General features: G+C 37.5%; 1 protein-coding gene across 3 annotated transcripts in view; it reads right to left on the bottom strand.

The window, feature by feature from the left end:
• The window catches only part of LOC128663707 (cytosolic purine 5'-nucleotidase-like), a 326,364-nt gene that overhangs the window by 152,458 nt on the left and 152,504 nt on the right, over positions 1–21,402 (bottom strand). For all 3 annotated transcript variants that reach the window (XM_053718156.1, XM_053718154.1, XM_053718155.1), the window contains exon 5: positions 19,805–19,896. In XM_053718156.1, coding sequence (XP_053574131.1) covers positions 19,805–19,896 — 92 coding nt within the window. The remainder of the gene's footprint in view (positions 1–19,804; positions 19,897–21,402) is intronic.

Raw genomic sequence — 21,402 nt, 5'->3', positions numbered from 1 at the left:
AAGCTTCAGTTGATCAGATTTGCAAAGCAGCAACTTGGTCTTCTTTGCATACATTTACTAAATTCTTCCATTTTGATGTATTTGCTTCTTCGAAAGCAGTTTTTGGTAGAAAAGTTCTTCAGGCAGCTGTTTCAGTTTGATTCTTCTGCTTATGATTTAAGTTTTTTCCTTTCATTTATGAGAATAAACTTATATTTGGGTTGTGGATTAATTTTTTTCAGCGAAATGGCTGTTATTTTATCTCTCCGTCTCTAGTGACTCTTGCGTGGAGTTCCACTTCTTGGGTATTGCTATCCCATACGTCACTAGCTCATGGACTCTTGCCAATAACATGAAAGAAAACATAATTTATGTAAGAACTTACCTGATAAATTAATTTCTTTCATATTGGCAAGAGTCCATGAGGCCCACCCTTTTTTATGGTGGTTATGATTTTTTTGTATAAAGCACAATTATTTCCAAATTCCTTTGTTGATGTTTTTTACTCCTTTCTTTTTCACCCCACTACTTGGCTATTCATTAAACTGAATTGTGGCATTTTGAGGTTTGGGAAACTTTACCCTTCCTGGTAGGATTGTATATCCCATACGTCACTAGCTCATGGATTCTTGCCAAAATGAAAGAAATGAATTTATCAGGTAAGTTCTTACATAAATTATGTTTTTACTTTTATATTTGATTGTCAATCACACTTGCACTGTTGTGGCTGTCACTTATAGTACTGGCATTTTTTACATTGGGTTTTAAAAAGGGGATTGCTTAATCTTTCAAAGGAACCTATTGTAATCCGTTTCCATCAGCATTACTGCTAAACCATACTGAAAGCATATTGTATGTTGTCTGGATGGGCAGACTGTGAACCATTGTTCTATGGCTATATGGTCATTTTTAAACTTTCAAAAATATTGTTAAAGCACCATTTGCATTTTGGTGTGAACTGTAAACAAGATGGCGACTTTGGGTTTCTATGGATAGGACTTATAATATCTTTTTACTCGATTTTGACATAACTTAAAGGGACAGTCTACAACAGGATTTTTATTGTTTTAAAAGATAGATAATCCCTTTATTATCCGTTCCCCAGTTTTTTATAACCAACACAGTTATATTAATAAACGTTTTACCTCTGTGATTACCTTGTATCTAAGCATCTTCTGGCAGCCCCTTGATCACATGACTTTATTTATTATCTATTGGCTTGCATTTTAGCTAATTAGTGCTATGTTGTGCTGACTCTTAAATAACTCCACGGGCGGGAACACAATGTTATCTATATGGCCCACATGAACTAGCAGTCTCCTGTTGTGAAAAAAGCTAATAAAAAAGCATGTGATATGAGGCTGTCTTTAGTGACTTAGAAACAGGCAGACATTTAGAGGTTTAAATGTTATAAAGTATATTAATATAACAATGTTGGTTGTGCAAAGCCGGGGAATGGGTAGTAAAGGCATTATCTATCTTTTTAAACAATAACATTTTTTATGTAGACTGTCCCTTTAAACTATAAATCATGAACCTGCTGCCTTGCAACATTGTATCTGTATAGGAGACCCTTAAACAAGATAGCACCTTTATGAACTTGTTTTATAGGGGCATGTACGCTAAGTCCAAACTCCATATGTTGCTGATCCATACAGAACTCCACTAATGTTTTTTTTACCTTTTTAGGAGGTATTTACCTTTTTTAATTTACCATTCATGGAGGAAAAGTGTACAGGTAGCCCTCAGTTTACACCGGGGTTAGGTTCTAGAAGGAATGGTTGTAAATCAAAACCGTTGTAAATTGAAACCCAGTTTATAATGTAAGTCAATGGGAAGTGAGGGAGATAGGTTCCAGGCCCCCTCAAAATTGTCATAAGTAACACCTAATACATTATTTTTAAAGCAAGCTTTGAAATGAAGACTTTAAAAGCTAAACAGCATTATAAACTTAATAAAATAATCACACAACACAGAATATATAATTAAACTAAGTTCAATGAACAAAAACATTTGCTAAACAGCATTATAAACCTAATAAAATAATCACACAACACAGACTTCACTTGCATTTTTCTGCAAACAGTTCTTTCTATGCATTCCAATCTGGACTGATTTATAGACAGGAAGATCTTGTTCCTTTGAAATCTGCTCGATAGCTCAGGTCTGGTTAAACTGATTAATGTCAGCTTGCTTGGCTTTGCTGCAACACAAGCGGACAGCTCCACCTACTTGCTATTTTAATAAATGCACTGCTTCTCAATGCTTTTCAACAGCAGTCACATGACTGGAAAAAAAGGTTGTTATTCTGAAACAGTGTAAATTGAACCATTGTAAAACGAGGGCCACCTGTACTTTGAATTACAGGAAATATATCCTTTATTATATTAATATACATTAATAACTACTGACTTTTTTTTAAAATTTTATTTCTCCAACATAGGTGTGTCCGGTCCACGGCGTCATCCTTACTTGTGGGATATTCTCTTCCCCAACAGGAAATGGCAAAGAGCCCAGCAAAGCTGGTCACATGATCCCTCCTAGGCTCCGCCTTCCCCAGTCATTCTCTTTGCCGTTGTACAGGCAACATCTCCACGGAGATGGCTTAGAGTTTTTTAGTGATTCATCCTGTTCCATTAGGAGAACAAGGGATGGGGTTCTACTCCAATCTGTTCGTAGTTCCCAAAAAAGAGGGAATGTTCAGACCAATCTTAGATCTCAAGATCCTAAACAAGTTTCTCAAGGTTCCATCGTTCAAAATGGAAACCATTCGAACAATTCTTCCTTCCATCCAGGAAGGTCAATTCATGACCACGGTGGATTTAAAGGATGCGTATCTACATATTCCTATCCACAGGGAACATCATCGGTTCCTAAGGTTCGCATTCCTGGACAAGCATTACCAGTTCGTGGCACTTCCGTTCGGATTAGCCACTGCTCCAAGGATTTTCACAAAGGTACTAGGGTCCCTTCTAGCGGTGCTAAGACCAAGGGGCATTGCAGTAGTACCTTACTTGGACGACATTCTGATTCAAGCGTCGTCCCTTCCTCTAGCAAAGGCTCACACGGACATTGTCCTGGCCTTTCTCAGATCTCACTGATGGAAAGTGAACATAGAAAAGAGTTCTCTATCTCCATCAACGAGGGTTCCCTTCTTGGGAACAATAATAGACTCCTTAGAAATGAGGATTTTTCTGACAGAGGCCAGAAAAACAAAACTTCTAAACTCTTGTCAAATACTTCATTCCGTTCCTCTTCCTTCCATAGCGCAGTGCATGGAAGTAATAGGTTTGATGGTAGCGGCAATGGACATAGTTCCTTTTGCGCGCATTCATCTAAGACCATTACAACTGTGCATGCTCAGTCAGTGGAATGGGGACTATACAGACTTGTCTCCGACGATACAAGTAAATCAGAGGACCAGAGATTCACTCCGTTGGTGGCTGTCCCTGGACAACCTGTCACAGGGGATGAGCTTCCGCAGACCAGAGTGGGTCATTGTCACGACCGACGCCAGTCTGATGGGCTGGGGCGCGGTCTGGGGACCCCTGAAAGCTCAGGGTCTTTGGTCTCGGGAAGAATCTCTTCTACCGATAAATATTCTGGAACTGAGAGCGATACTCAATGCTCTCAAGGCTTGGCCTCAGCTAGCAAAGGCCAAGTTCATACGGTTTCAATCAGACAACATGACGACTGTTACGTACATCAACCATCAGGGGGGAACAAGGAGTTCCCTGGCGATGGAAGAAGTGACCAAAATCATTCAATGGGCGGAGACTCACTCCTGCCACTTGTCTGCAATCCACATCCCAGGAGTGGAAAATTGGGAAGCGGATTTTCTGAGTCGTCAGACATTACATCCGGGGGAGTGGGAACTCCATCCGGAAATCTTTGCCCACATTACTCAACTGTGGGGCATTCCAGACATGGATCTGATGGCCTCTCGTCAGAACTTCAAGGTTCCTTGCTACGGGTCCAGATCCAGGGATCCCAAGGCGACTCTAGTAGATGCACTAGTAGCACCTTGGACCTTCAAACTAGCTTATGTATTCCCGCCGTTTCCTCTCATCCCCAGGCTGGTAGCCAGGATCAATCAGGAGAGGGCATCGGTGATCTTGATAGCTCCTGCGTGGCCACGCAGGACTTGGTATGCAGACCTGGTGAATATGTCATCGGCTCCACCATGGAAGCTACCTTTGAGACGAGACCTTCTTGTTCAGGGTCCGTTCGAACATCCGAATCTGGTTTCACTCCAACTGACTGCTTGGAGATTGAACGCTTGATCTTATTAAAGCGAGGGTTCTCAGATTCTGTTATTGATACTCTTGTTCAGGCCAGAAAGCCTGTAACTAGAAAAATTTACCACAAAATATGGAAAAAATATATCTGTTGGTGTGAATCTAAAGGATTCCCTTGGGACAAGGTAAAAATTCCTAAGATTCTATCCTTTCTTCAAGAAGGATTGGAGAAAGGATTATCTGCAAGTTCCTTGAAGGGACAGATTTCTGCCTTGTCTGTGTTACTTCACAAAAAGCTGGCAGCTGTGCCAGATGTTCAAGCCTTTGTTCAGGCTCTGGTTAGAATCAAGCCTGTTTACAAACCTTTGACTCCTCCTTGGAGTCTCAATTTAGTTCTTTCAGTTCTTCAGGGGGTTCCGTTTGAACCCTTACATTCCGTTGATATTAAGTTATTATCTTGGAAAGTTTTGTTTTTGGTTGCAATTTCTTCTGCTAGAAGAGTTTCAGAATTATCTGCTCTGCAGTGTTCTCCTCCTTATCTGGTGTTCCATGCAGATAAGGTGGTTTTACGTACTAAACCTGGTTTTCTTCCGAAAGTTGTTTCTAACAAAAACATTAACCAGGAGATAGTCGTGCCTTCTTTGTGTCCGAATCCAGTTTCAAAGAAGGAACGTTTGTTGCACAATTTGGATGTTGTTCGCGCTCTAAAATTCTATTTAGATGCTACAAAGGATTTTAGACAAACATCTTCCTTGTTTGTTGTTTATTCTGGTAAAAGGAGAGGTCAAAAAGCAACTTCTACCTCTCTCTCTTTTTGGATTAAAAGCATCATCAGATTGGCTTATGAGACTGCCGGACGGCAGCCTCCTGAAAGAATCACAGCTCATTCCACTAGGGCTGTGGCTTCCACATGGGCCTTCAAGAACGAGGCTTCTGTTGATCAGATATGTAAGGCAGCGACTTGGTCTTCACTGCACACTTTTACCAAATTTTACAAGTTTGATACTTTTGCTTCTTCTGAGGCTATTTTTGGGAGAAAGGTTTTGCAAGCCGTGGTGCCTTCCATTTAGGTGACCTGATTTGCTCCCTCCCTTCATCCGTGTCCTAAAGCTTTGGTATTGGTTCCCACAAGTAAGGATGACGCCGTGGACCGGACACACCTATGTTGGAGAAAACAGAATTTATGTTTACCTAATAAATTACTTTCTCCAACGGTGTGTCCGGTCCACGGCCCGCCCTGGTTTTTTAATCAGGTCTGATAATTTATTTTCTTTAACTACAGTCACCACGGTATCATATGATTTCTCCTATGCAAATATTCCTCCTTTACGTCGGTCGAATGACTGGGGAAGGCGGAGCCTAGGAGGGATCATGTGACCAGCTTTGCTGGGCTCTTTGCCATTTCCTGTTGGGGAAGAGAATATCCCACAAGTAAGGATGACGCCGTGGACCGGACACACCGTTGGAGAAAGTAATTTATCAGGTAAACATAAATTCTGTTTTTATTCACATTATTTAGATATACTATGGATTAAATGTACATAGATAACAAGAAACCATTTTTTACCTGACACTGAGCACACTGTCGGCTAGATTACGAGTTTTGCGGTAAGAGGGTTGAGGTGCTAACTTGCACGTTATTGTCATCGCTCACTTACCTACAGCGCTGGTATTACAGATTTTCATAAACCCAGCGTTATCAGGCAAGAAGTGAGCGTAGAGCAAAATTGTACTCCATACCGCACTCCAATACCAGCGCTGCTGAAAGCTGCGGTGAGCTGATTTTATGTGCTTGTGCACGATTTCCCCATAGACATCAATGGGGAGAGCCGGCTGAAAAAAAGCAGTGTGAAGCTCTGTAACGCAGCCCCATTAATTCCTATGGGGAAACTAAATTTATGTTTACACCTAACACCCTAACATGAACCCCGAGTCTAAACACCCCATATCTTACACTTATTAACCCCTAATCTGCCACCCCCGACATCACAGACACCTACATTATACTTATTAACCCCTAATCTGCCGTCCCCGACACCTACATTAATCTTATGAACACCTAATCTACCGCCACCGACATCGCCAACACCTACATTATACTTATTAACCCCTAATCTGCCACCCCTGACATCGCCGACACATACATTATACTTATTAACCTCTAATCTGCCGCCCCTGACATCGCAGACACCAACATTATACTTATTAACCCCTAATCTGCTGCCCCCAACATCGCCGACACCTACATTATATGTATTAACCCCTAATCTCCCGCCCCCAATGTTGCCGCAACCTACCTACACTTATTAATCCCTAATCTGCCGCCAATTCCAATGTTCCAATCAGTCAATAGAATGCGAGCTCAATCCTATTGGCTGATTGGATCAACCAATAGAATTGAAGCTCTATCCTTTTGGCTGATTGCATCAGCCAATAGGATTTTTTCACCTTTAATTCCGATTGGCTGATAGAATTCTATCAGTCAATCGGAATTCAAGGGACGCCATCTTGGATGACATCATTTAAAGGAACCTTTATTCAGGAAGAAGACTTCGATGGAAGAGGATGCTCCTCGCCGGATGTCTTGAAGATGGACCCGCTCCGCCCTGGATGGATAAAGATAGAAGATGCTTGGATGAAGACTTCTCCCGGCTTCGTTGAGGACATCTTGCCGCTTGGATGAAGACTTCTCCCGGCTTCGTTGAGGATGAATGTACGGTCTTCAAAACTGTAAGTGGATCTTCGGGGGTTAGTGTTAGATTTTTTTAAGGGTTTATTGGGTGGGTTTTATTTTTAGTTTAGGGTTTGGGCAGAAAAAGAGCTAAATGCCCTTTTAAGGGCAATGCCCATCCAAATGCCCTTTTCAGGGCAATGGGGAGCTTAGGTGTTTTTAAGTTAGGATTTTATTTGGTTGGTTGTGTGGGTGGTGGGTTTTACTGTTGGGGGTTGTTTGTATTTTTTTTTTTTACAGGTAAAAGAGCTGATTTCTTTGGGGCAATGCCCTGCAAAAGGCCCTTTTAAGGGCTATTGGTAGTTTAGTTTAAGCTAGGTTTTTTTTTTTTTTTTTTTGGGGGGGGGAAGCTTTTTATTTTGATAGGTCTATTAGATTAGGTGTAATTAGTTTAAATATCTGATCATTTATTTTTTATTTTGTGTAATTTAGTGTTTTGTTTTGTTTTTAATTTAGGTAATTGTATTTAATTTATGCAATTTATTTAATTGTTGTGTAATGTTAGGTGTTAGTGTAACTCAGGTTAGGTTTTATTTTACAGGTAAATTTGTATTTATTTTAGCTAGGTAGTTAGTAAATAGTTAATAACTATTTAGTAACTATTCTACCTAGTTAAAATAAATACAAACTTGCCTGTAAAATAAAAATAAACCCTAAGCTAGCTACAATGTAACTATTAGTTATATTGTAGCTAGCTTAGGGTTTATTTTATAGGTAAGTATTTAGTTTTAAATAGGAATTATTTAGTTAATGATAGAAATTTTTATTAAGATTTATTTGAATTATATTTAAGTTAGGGGGTGTTAGGGTTAGACTTAGGTTTAGGGGTTAATAAATTTAGTATAGTGGCGGCGACGTTGGGGGCGGTAGATTAGGGGTTAACAAATGTAGGTAGGTGGTGGCGATGTTAGGGACGGAAGATTAGGGGTTAATATTTAACTAGTGTTTGCGATGCAGGAGTATGGCGGTTTAGGGGTTAAAATGTTTATTATAGTGGCGGCGATGTCCGGAGCAGCAGATTAGGGGTTAATAATTTTATTTTAGGGTTTCCAATGCGGGAGGGCCTCGGTTTAGGGGTTAATAGGTAGTTTATGGGTGTTAGTGTACTTTTTAGCACTTTAGTTATGAGTTTTATGTTACAGCTTTGTAACGTAAAACTCATAACTACTGACTTTAGATTGCGTCACGAATCTTGCGGGATAGGCTGTATTGCTCACTTTTTGGCCTCCCAGATAAAGCTTGTAATATCGGCGCTATGGAAGTCCAATTGAAAAATGACTTTACGCAAATTGTGTAAGTTAATTTGCGGTACGACTAAAAAAGTGTGCGGTACAGCTTTTTTGACAAGACTCGTAATAGCAGCGGTAGTGAAAAAGCAGCGTTATAACACATAACGCAAAACTCCTAATCTAGCCAAATGTTATTAAATATATATACAATTGTTATTTTATTGTATAAAAGTGTAACATTTTCAGTTTTGAAGTTAAAGGGATAATCTGGTCAATATTACATTTTCATGATTCAGATAGAGCATGCAATTTTAAACAACTTTCTAATTTACTCCTATTATCAATTTTTATATTTGTTCTCTTAATATCTTTATCTGAATGTACATTTAGGAGACGGCCCATTTTTAGTTCAGAACCTGGGTAGAGCTTGCTGATTGGTGGCTACATTTAGACACCAATCAGAAATCTGAATCATGCTTGCATTTTTCAAATAAAGATACCCAGAGAACAAATAAACATTGATATTAAGAGTAAATTAGAAAATTGATTAAAATTGCATGCTCTATCTGAATAATGATAGTTTAATTTTGACTAGACTATCCCTTTAAGGGTTAAAGTATGGTACATTGAGCTCATCTATTTGCTGGAATACTGAGATTTATTTTTAGATATTGTTTTCAAGGTTAACTTTATTTGAAAACATGTCTATTCATCATATACTAATATTTCATATGGACATATTACTCCCAGGTTTAATGTTTTATAAGGGTTATTCGACAATAAACCTATAATGGTTCATTGCACAAGTGATTTATAGAGAAATTTTAAGGGCAATTAAACTGTTTGTAAATGCATCTATTAGGGCCTTTAAAGAGACTTACAGCTGGCAAAAAGGAAATACTATTATGTATTAGAGCATTTTATTATTGCATGGTTGCTTGCATATAACACTACATTACAAGTGGAGCGCCAATTTATCATTTTTCTGTAATTATAATTACAATTGGTTGGCTATTGCTACCACAAACTTGCGGTAGCAATTAGAGCTCCATAAATTAACCAGAGATCAGATCTCTGCTTAATTTTCTTAAAGTGCCCCAATCGCCCCTAAATTTTAGTCTAGTGAGTGCTTTGAAAATAAAAATTATTAGCAATATTTTTAATTTTTTTTTAAAAAGCAATTTTTAGGGCTTAAATTAAGCGGGTGTAGGGTGTTCTCAGCTGTGTTTAACGGCATGAGAACGAGGCTCACATTAGAGCCTATGGGTGCGCGCCCTTCCATGCAATGCGAAGTCACATTCGCATTGTGCTTTACTTGTAATACTAGCGCACATTTGCTTGCGCTGGTATGACTGGGAGGAGAGCAAATATAAAAAAAGCAATATTTTGCGCTCCAATAGAATTCTGGCCCATAGTTAGTCAGTTGCAGAGCAGCAATGCACTACCTAGCTGAACATATTTGGTGAGCCAATAACAAGAGGCATATGTGTATAGCCACCAATCACCAGCTAGCTCCCGGTAGTACATTGATTCTCCTGAGCCTGCATAGCTATCCCTTTCAACAACAGATACAAATAGAATTAAAGGGACACTCAATCAAAATTAAACTTTCATTATTCAGATAGAGCATGCCATTTTAAACAACTTTCCAATTTACTTCCATTAACTAAATGTGCACAGTCTTTTTATATTTAAACTTTTTGAGTCACTAGCTCTTACTGAGCATGTGCAAGAATAAGTGTGTATGCATTTGTGAATGGCTGATGGCTGTCACATGGTATGTGTATGCATTTGTGATTGACTGATGGCTGTCACATGGTACAGGGGAAGTGGAAAAAGACAACTTTTAAAATTGTCAGAAAAATAATCTAATACTCATTTGAAGTTCAGACAAAGTGCTATTACATTGTCTTGTTATCTTGCATTTGTTGATAATGCAAATGAACTGTGTTGACTGGTCCCTTAAGTAAATTTAAAAACAGAAGTAAATTGAAAAGCCTTGTATAATTGCATTCTGTACCTTAACCAGTATGTGCAAAATTTAATTAAGGGATCTCTCCAGTCTCTCTAGTTTTTTGCCTGACCCACCAGTTTTCATGTTTTTCTATAAAGGTAATTCACGAAAAAACACTCAACTCTCAGTTAGTGCATCAGTTGTGTAGAATAACAAAGGGACTGGTGAAACTGGAGTGACTGGTGAGGCCAGAGAGACCCCCCTTAGCTGATTTTGCCAACTTTATAGCTCACATATATTTACATGCAGGTTCCCAAACCATAAATCCACCAGTTTTATATGTTTATAATTCCTAGTTCTTTGTGTCCTTTTTTTGTTTTTTAAACTGAAAACAGTAATGGGATTTCTGGATATCTAGCTGTTGGCCATTTGGGCGTTTTCCAACTTTAAAGGGACAGTCTACTCCAAATGTTTCAATTTTATAAATATAGATAACGCCTTCACTACCCATTCCCCAGCTTTGCACAAACAATATATTTATAGTAATATACTTTATAACCTTTAAACCTCTACATTTCGGCCTGCCTCTAACCCACTACAAATTGCCTCTTATCTCAGTGAATTTTTATCCCTTTTCACAACAAGACACAGCTAGTTCATGTGTGCCATATAGTTAAACATTGTGCTCACTCCCATGGAGTTATTCATGAGTCAACACTAATTGGCTAAAATGCAGGTCTGTAAATAGCACCGAGATAAGGGGGCAATCTGCAGAGGCTTAGATAAAAGGTTGATTTGATGGCTATGGTCTCTTTACTTGAGATGTGGCTACTGAGGACATTTTGAGGTAAAATATCCTTCCTTGTGTACATATTTTTACAGATATTCTGCATCACTATCAAGTGATTCATCATTTGGGTAACATGCCCCTTTTATAATGTACTTTTCCTAAAACCATGTTTTTTTCTACTAAAAATTGCATTAAATACAAATAATAGGTTTGCATTTTCTTTTAACACACTACAATGACTAAACACAGTGATGTTTCCTAGGTGTTGTTTCCATTAAATAACAATTTCTGGCTAAATAAACTATTTGAGTGGTTTTCTCAGGGACCAGATTGTTATCTGATACAACCCAAAGAAAAAGATCAGCATTTCCAAGATATCTCTTACAGTTAAACTTCAGTTAAACTTTCCCTCCAAGTGACACCATATTAGTCAGACAAATCTCCCCCAGCCTTGGCAACCACCCCCTGTATATGTCTCTGTGTGAGAACACTGTTCATTTATATGTCAAATCGGGCTAAAACATTGTGCACAGAGGATTCAGATGGCTCTTGTTAAAAGATGCTGAGAACCTAAATAACAATCTTGTACCAAATTTTAAATGATTTATTTCAATAGATTGTCCAAGCCAATGATTTTTGCCAAACATTATTATATGGTCCGCCTCTCTTCCACACTGAACTATAGATATTTGAGGACGTAAAGTTATAGGAGAGGGACTTCATCTTTACCTGAACTATAGATGCTTATTGAAAAATAGTCTAAAGCAAAACAAGAGCCTTAAAGGGACAGTCTACTCCGGAATTTTTATTGTTTAAAAAGAAAGATAATCCCTCTATTACCCATTCCCCAGTTTTGCATAACCAACTTTTTACCTCTGTGATTACCTTGTATCTAAGCCTCTGCAGACTGCCCCCTTAACTTAGTTCTTGTCACAGACCCGCATTTTAGCCAATCAGTGCTGACTGTTAAATGACTCCACGGGAGTGAGCACAATGTTATCTATATGACACACATGAACTAGCAGTGCATAACTGTGAAAATGCACTGAGATAAGAGGCAGTTCAACAGCTTAGAAACTAGCATATAAACCTACCTAGGTTTAGCTTTCCACAAAGAATACAAAGAGAGCAAAGCAAATTTGATGATAAAAGTAAATTGGAAAGTTGTTAAAAATTGCATGCCATATCTGAATCATGAAAGTTTCATTTTAACTAGACTGTCCCTTTAAAGGGTAATACAAGACAAAATTAAACTTTCACTATTCAGAAAAAGTGTGCAAATAAAAATACTTTCCACCCCCAATCTTTCCCCCTTCCCCTGCTTACTAACTTCATTTAACTAACTTGTTTTGCTTTGGCCCATTTGTGTGTAATTTACAGAATATGAAAGGTATAAACTCTTTCTTAAAGCTATATAGGTTGTGTCTCCTTAGGGTCCAGCTACAACACTCAGTGCACTATTATCATTTGTAAACTTTGTCAATGTGAATGAGTGTTTTTGGTATTTGCTATTGAATGTTCTTCATTAACCACTCTGTATGTTCAATGTTTGAATAAAAGGATAATATATAACAATTTTTTTCTCTGCATGTGAAGCATAGCTAGATATTCTCAGTGCACCAGCATTTTAAATACTGCAACTGCTCAGAGCACCAGTGGGGCTTGTATCATGTCAGCAATTAACAAATGAAGTCATTACCAGATAGTACAAAAACCTTATGCTTTTTGAGCAAGTGCTGTGCTTAAAATGCTGGTCCACGGTGCATACTTAAAAACACTTTTGAAACAGCTATATCTTTTTTGCTAATATTTGTATATTACAAAACTGCTTCTATTCAAAACTGAAATGCATCCATGTGGATTCCAATTTTGGCTGAGATGTCCCTTCCCTTTAAGCTCTCAATTTAATTGTATGCTCTATATGAATCTTTAAAATGTAATTTTGACTTTGCAGTTATCAAAGTAAACTAATTATTTTGTATATATTTTATATACATAATTTATATTATGTCACCAAGGACTTCAGACACTTGGTCATAACTTTAGCAGACAGATATATAAAAAAAGACTCCCCCAACAACACTATTATTATTATGATGATGATAATGATAATTTAGTTGTAGAACACCAGCAGATCTCTCAGCTCTATAAAAATATGTATAATATACAAAAGTTGCATTAAAGAGGCAGATTATGGACCAGATGAGTGGGTAGAGGGCTCAGCCAAGAGTTGACAACTATTGTAGATCACCTTTCAAGATCTGGTAATCTACAGGACAGTTGTGCTTGTAAGCTTACAAGCTAGGGGGCGCAGGGGACTGACAAAAGAAAAAGAATCTGTGGTAAAAAAAGGTTAGTGGCCGTAGACTGTACACTGGCAGAAAAAAGGGTACAGTTGGGGTCTGTTTGTGAACACTTGGGGTACAACTGCTCTGGTTCTACCATCAATGAGTCATAAATAATTACACCTTAAGGAACTAATATGTACCATTTAGGGGTAAATAAGGTACAAATATGTTTCTAACTGTCAAAGGGTCCATGTCTGTACCATCTAATCCCACAATCACTTGTGTGACCAAGAGGTCGAGGGGGATGGGTGGTTGAAGGCTGCCAAACCCTGCAAGTCCATATAATTTGTGCACCTCAGGTATTCAATGAACACATAACTGGCAGTCACCCAAAATGAATTCAACATACATGTTGTACAGCAAAATAATGAACGTTTAGTGGTTGTTGGTCATATGCAAGAGGTGGGCAAAGCAACAAAAATACTTAATAACCCATATCTTCAATGACTGTGTTGTTTCTAAATAGCACACAAGCATGCTTAACATTTTAATGTTTATATTTAGAGCATCAAGATGATAACTCTTACATATAAAGCAAATATATAAACTTAAATTACAAAAGAAAAAAAAATGTCATTTTAAATTTTATACATGGACATTGTAGAACACGCCATAGTGCCATCTATTGGTTGAATGTTCCTTGACATAGTGTAACACAGGTCCATTTATTGGTAGAGTGTGTACTGGGGAAATAGACTAATTTGCATATATTTTGCATAGAGTGACAATTCAATGTATGGTTGAGAGTTTTATCGTTTATCCCTCCTCTTCCTTTTGTTAAAGTTATATTTTATTATTATGTTGTTTTCTATATGTTTGTTTTATGTGGAGTGTGTCACCCTAAGTCAAATGATGTGTTAGAGTCTAGTAGGACCTGTTTTTTGGCTACACTTTCCAAAATTATTAAACATCAATGTGCCTAATGTTATACTTTCCGAACAAGAACACAGTAGGTGAATTAATATTTGAATGTTATAGGACAAATTTGATGGAGCAGCATTATTAATATGCCGTGTTAAGTACAAATTTGCCATTATGAGGTACAAAGGGCTTGTCACTGGGGCAGTACCCTTAAAAGGCCAAATTTGCATGATTTTTAAGGGGATATTATGGTCCCATAGCATTTAGGTCTAATTTAGTCACCAAAAGGTACATATTTGCCTTTGAAAGGAACAATCTGCAAGGGTACCAATATGTACCCATGTAAAAGGGTACAGCAGGTGTACCTTTGAGGGTACTGCCCCAGTGACAAGCTGTTGTACTCCTAAAGGTACAATTTTTGCACATTTTTCTGACAGTGTATGCGTTACTGAACATTAGAGTCTTTAAGGAGTTCTTGAAGCATTACAAATTAGGGGAGAGTTTTGTGGATCAGGGAAGAATTCCAAAGGATTGGGGCCAATCTGGAGAAGTTCTGTAGACATCAATATGAAAAGGTAACAAGAGAGGAGGAGGTGGTCATGAGTAGAGCAAAGGTGATGGGTGGGAGAGTATCTAGAGATGAGAGCAGAGATATAGGAGGGAGGAGCAGTGTTATTGAATGTTAGGGTCAGGATTTTGTGTTTTATTCTCGAAGCTAGAGGAAACCAGTAAAGGGATTGGCAGAGAGATGCAGCAGATGAGGAGAGATGTTTAAGGAAGATCAACCTGGCAGAGGCATTCATTGTGGTTTTCAAAGGGGATCAATCGCAGCTAGCAAAACCAGAGAGGATGGAGTTGCACTAGTCAAGGTGGGAAATGACAAGAAACCGGATTCAAATTTTAGTTGTATCTTGTGTGAGGAAAGGAAGCAGCAACATTTGAAGATGTTTTAAAGGTGGAAATGGTAGGAATTCTCCAAGGACTGGTTGTGGGGAGTGAATGAAAGTTCTGAGTTAAGTGTAACTACAAGGCATCAGGCATGAGGGGTTGGGGTGATGATGATATTATTACCAGTTATAGGGCCTAATCTTGAAAACCTCACTGCTCAGGTGAGATGATCTAAAAAGTCTCATTGATACGCTGAGGCCCTTAAAAAAAATTAGAAACACAAATTTTATCTTGAGAAATGTTTATGTTGCTAAGTAGTGTTCTGTATGGGAAACAGAGACCCCTACATTGCAATACAAGGTCTAAAAAAAATCTCCAATATTTTGCTCCATGCCGGCGGGGTTTTGAATATCAGGCCCATAGTGAGTTGGGGGTAGGGGTCTTGAAAGAAGGGGGAAAATAAGGAGCTAAGTTAGTGAGATTTAGCTTGAGGTAGTGAGAGGACATCCAGTTTGAAATGTTTGAAAGACAGTTAGTGACATAAGTTAGGAGTGGGATAGGTCTGGTTTAGAGAGGTAGATTTGGGTGTCATCAGCATACAAATAATTCTGAAATAACGTAGAAAATAATATCCCTTGATACCCCTGTGACATCTGCCACAATTTAACGGATTTCCATGTGCCTACGCACAAAAACAAAGTGCACCACTTTCTCACTCTCACTTAATCCAAATAGCTAATTACTGTTATAAACTACACAAGTGTCTCTGGCTCATTTTATGTGTATATGTGATCACTATTGTAAACAAACAGGAGCTGTTACCCAATGGGAATGTTCATTCACTTCCTGACATTTAAAGACTATGGGGTATATTTATCAAAGTGCGAGCGTATATGATACGATGTAGCGTATCATGTCCGCTGCACATCGTTAAATGCCAACAGCAAATGCTGTCAGTATTTATCATTGCACAAGCTGTTCACCAGAACTGCTTGCGCAATACCGCCCCCTGCAGATTCGGGGTGTCGAGCAGGCGGACAAGTTATGAAACAGCGGTCTTTAAACAAGGGGCATTAAGCTCCATTCGGAGCTTGATAATTCGGCCCCTATGTATAATTGTGCTTGGGAAGTCGAATTTAACCTGGTTGTTTTCACTTGTTTAATTATATTTCTCAAGGGACTTTGTTAAAATACTATGACATTTATTTCTTGATTTATTCACGTCATGTGCCCTCTTAAAAATCATATCCCAGCCAACAGATTGTAAAATAGTCATATAAATAGCTTTTGTTAAATGTTTTATAATTGTTGCAGTCATAAATCTAGATAGTTTTACAACAATCTGACAGCTATGGAGACTTCCTCTGTACAATTTAAAGGGACAGGAAAGTCAAATGAAACTTAAATAGTTCAGATAGAACATACAATTTTAAACAACTTTCCAATTTACTTCTATTATCAATTTTGCTTTGTTCTTGGTATCCATTGTTAAAGGGACATTCCGGTTAAAAAATAAATAGATAATATTAGATTAACTGCATATTTGAATAGAAACATAGTTGCAATATAGATGTATTGGCAAAAATGTTTCTAGCAAAAAGCTATCAATGTTTTAGTGTTAACATTTTTCTCTGCACATGCATGTGAAGCATAATTAGATATTCTCAGTGCACCAGGATTTTATATACTGCAGCTGCTCAGAGCAACAGTGGGGTTTGTATCATGTCAGCGATGAACAAATTGAGTTATTACCAGATGGTACAAAAACCTCAGGCTCTCTGAGCACGTGCTGTGTTTAAAATGCTGGTGCACGGTGCATACTTAAATACACTTTTGAAACAGCTACAGCTTTTATTAGAAGCATTTTTGCTAATACATGTATATTACAAAATTAGTCTATTCAAAATTGAAATGCTTCCATGTGGATTCATATTTTGGCTGGAATATCCCTTTTAATAGTAATCCTATGTGAGATCAGGAGCAATCTTTAGCCACCTGGTAGCAGTGTTTGCAACAATGTTTATAGCAATGTTATACACTGTGGCAAATACTGCTGCCATAGCAATCTAAAAACACGTGCACCTTCCTGAGCTTCTATCAGCCTACCTAGTTTTATTCTTTAACAAAAGATACAAAGAAAACAACCCACATTTTATGATAGAAGTAAACTGAAAAGCTGTTTAAAATTGCGTGCTCTACCTGAATCATGAATGTTTAATTTTTGACTTTACTGTCCCTTTAAAGGGACATAAACCCCCCAAAAATCTATCATGATTTTGATAGAACATACAATTTTAAACAACTTTATGACTTGCTTCTGTTATCAAATTTGCTTCATTCTCTTAGTATCGTTCGTTGAAGGAGCACCAACGCGCTATTGCAATAATCCAATCACAAGAGACATATATGTGCAACCATCAATCACCAGATAGTTCCCAGTAGTGCGCTGCGTTACTGCTCCTTAGTAAACCTATGTATGCTTTTCAACAAAGGATAGCAAGAGAATTAAGAAAATATGATAATAGAAGTCAATTGGAAAGTTGTTTAAAATTGCATCCCCTATCTGAATATTGAAAGAAAAAAAATGTGGGTTTCATGTCCCTTTAACTAGTAATAAATTACATGTGCAGTTAAGAATTTCATATTGTTTTGCATAATTTTATGATTAACAATTTTAAACATTCAAACATATCATTGAAATAATTTTCGATCATTCTAAGAATTGCATTTTAGTTTAGGTATGTGGAGAATTTTGTTATTTGGCATCTGCTATAGAAACCAATGCCGAATATGGTGACAGCCTATTTATTAGTGTCAAAAGTGCAAAACACAAATATATCTGCACAAACCCAGGTAAGTTGCACTTTTACACTAATAAATCTGGTGCCAAAAAAAAAGAAAATGCTACTCCCTGCGGTCATGTTTGGCCTTTGTTTATATAATGAATGCTGAAAATGAATATCTGCATATGCCTACAAATTTCAATGTTTAAAAATGAAAACACTGAATCAATTAGAGGAAAAAAAAACAAAGTTTTGTTTCAATATTTGTTGTTTTTTTCGGAGTAGGTAAACACAAGAAAAGCTAATAAAAACCTAAAATAGAGAGTGGTATCATCATTCACAAATAGGCTCATGTAAAGATATTGAAAGATACAAGGCCAAAACTAAGACTTGACAGATACGTTACGCAGTTTAAAAGTGTGTCTTGATTAATATTATATTAATATTTTTTTTAACTTTTCATAAAAAGATGTTAATATGTGAGCTGAGCATGTGTAAGAACTGTAATGCTGACAAAAACATTTACAAACCAACAAAAAACATCACTTGAAAATGTGTATAAATTTAAATGCCCAAAAATCCATTGAGAAACACATTCAAATGAGTTTTTTTATGGCTTTATATAGTGATATAAAATCACCTCCAATCAACGTATAGGGGATGTTTATATGGGCCAAATGTGTTATAAAATTATTAGATAAAAAATAGCTGATAAACAGAAACGACTGAGGTATATATTAACCAATTGAACCCACTTACACAAAGAAGCAGTAATACAATGACATCTATTATATGTAAAGTGGGAGGTGCTTGACGCATAAATAGTAAAATACAAAATAAGAACAGAATAGGTTACTGGTCACACCCTATTTAGGTCCCTTGTTGACCTGTTAACAGTCATCAAAGTATTCTTAGGGATCTTTTTTAGTTGGGAGACAGCCAGCAACAGGTAAACCGTAGCAATTTTACTGACGCTGTCCTTATTTGTGTTGGATTGGGTTATTTGTGTTGGATTGGGTTATTTGTGTTAAATTAGGTTATTTGTGTTGGATTGAGTTATTTGTGTTGGATTGCGTTATTTGTGTTGGATTGCGTTAGATTGGGTTATTTGTGTTGGATTGCGATATTTGTGTTGGATTGCGTTATTTGTGTTGGATTGCGTTATTTGTGTTGGATTGCGTTATTTGTGTTGGATTGCGTTATTTGTGTTGGATTGCGTTATTTGTGTTGGATTGGGCTATTTGTGTTGAATTGAGTTACTTGTGTTGGATTGAGTTACTTGTGTTGGATTGGGTTATTTGTGTTGGATTGGGCTATTTGTGTTGGATTGAGTTACTTGTGTTGGATTGAGTTACTTGTGTTGGATTGAGTTACTTGTGTTGGATTGAGTTACTTGTGTTGGATTGGTTATTTGTGTTGGATTGGGTTATTTGTGTTGGATTGGGTTATTTGTGTTGGATTGGTTATATTGAGGGTTTTTTCTTATGATAATGGGGTGTTTGAGCAGGCTCGGCCCATTTTAACCATCATATTTTAAATGGGCTTCACAATAATTTTTGTGCTTGCACTTTTAATAGCTATTAAATGGTAAATGTTATTTTAGCTATTGGGATCTATTTATAAAATATTATTTTTGAGTGATGGACTGACGCTCTTTTCTTTCTTATTTTGTACAAAAAGGGCTTCTCACATAGCGGACACATGGATTAGAATGGACTTGAATAAAAAATAAAAAAAAACAAGAACTTCAAAAACCCATCAAATAACCTTTGTAAGGGTAATTCTGATGGACTTGAAACCAGGCTTATGAGAGCAAACATGAATATGCTACAGAAAAAGTGACATTTTGCATTAATTAATACACGTTTATAATAGAATATAAATATCACAGCTCCTGAAAACAAACAAACATTCCTGTACTAATTTGCTAGAGTTTAAGGAACTTCTAGTAATGTTTAACTTAAGCATTTATAAACAGTAATACACTGAGAAAAAGGACTTACCAGACAAGTTAAATAGTGTATTAAGTACATGGAATCTCTTGGTGTCGTCTCTCTGTATGAACTTATTAGGGTAAATTCCCCAGATTTCTGCTCTGTAGAGGACATAAGAGATAAAAAAAAAGACAGAAGAAAACCTCAAATTATTAAGATAGACCAATGGTTTGTAACTAAAGAAACAGTAAATCCAAAATATAACATTCATGATCTAGATTCGGGGCATATTTATCAAGCTCCGTATGGAGCTTGATGTCCCGTGTTTCTGGCGTGCCTTCAGGCTCGCGGGAAACACAAGTTATGACGCAGCGGTCTAAAGACTGCTGCTCCATAACCTGTCCGCCAGCTCTGAAGCGGCGGACAGACATCGCCGGAAATCAACCCGATTGAATACGATCGGGTTGATTGACACCCCCGGCCACGAATCTGCAGGGGGCGGTATTGCACCAGCAGTTCACAAGAACTGCTGGTGCAATGATAAATGCCGACAGCATATGCAATATCGGATCATGTCCGCTCGCACAATGATAATTCGGCCCCAGAGTGTGCAATTTTTTTTAAAATTTACTTTGTTCTTTTTGTATCCTTTGTGAAAGTAAACCTAGGTAGGCTGAAAGGAGCTTAGGAGTGTGCATATGTCTTTAGCATTTTATGGCAGCAGTGTTTGCAACTATGTATAACATTGCTATAAACATTGTTGTAAACACTGGTGTCAGTTGGCTAAATCCTGAGCTCACCTAGGATTACTCTTTATCAAAGGATACAAAAAGAATAAAAAGTAAAATTGATAATAGAAGTGAACTGGTTAGTTGTTAAAAGTGTCCTTGTCATGCTCTATCCAATTAAGTTTGATTTTGTCTTTACTGATCCTCTTAAGAGAATTATTTGAAAGAGATCCACACTAAGTCATAGGGCTTCATTTACTATTGGTCGGTTGGACATGATTTGCTACCGTGTGTCATGTCCGCTGGACCTCAATGCAAGTGGACAGCATACACTGTCCGCATTTAACATTGCACAAGCATTGCACCAGCAATGCTTGTGCAATGCCACCCCCTGCTCACTGGCGGCCAATCGGCCACTAGCAGGAGCTGTCAACCATGCTGATCATAAAATAGAGCCCATGGTCTCTACTTCTTAATGCCACTCTGATTGCTTTTCTTTTCAAATAGTATTTTTACATCAGACAGTGGCGCATTCTAATGTAATCTCATTCATGGAAGATACTAAGGGGCCGTTTTATCATTGTGCGGACGGACATCGATAAATGCCGACAGCATACGCTGTCGGCATTTATCATTGCACAAGCATTTCTCGTGCAATGCCGCCTCCTGCACATTCGTGGCCAATCACGAATGCGTAAAATATCCACACTCTTGTGACTTACAGCATTTATGTTGTAACATATATGTATATTTATGGCACTGGTAATAGCCATTTGGATCAGGGTGGATTGACTGTCCTTAGCAGCAGTTAACATTGAAAATACTAGTATGTGGAATCTTCAAAACACGCGTGTCTTATAATTTACAGCACTTTATTAACTGTTTTTGTTTTATAAATAAAAGATAATAATATTTGCCCAAGATTATATATTTAAAGAT

Source organism: Bombina bombina, chromosome 6 (genome assembly GCF_027579735.1).
Source record: "Bombina bombina isolate aBomBom1 chromosome 6, aBomBom1.pri, whole genome shotgun sequence".
NCBI classification, from domain to species: domain Eukaryota; kingdom Metazoa; phylum Chordata; class Amphibia; order Anura; family Bombinatoridae; genus Bombina; species Bombina bombina.
This window is presented reverse-complemented; position numbering and strand designations above follow the sequence as displayed.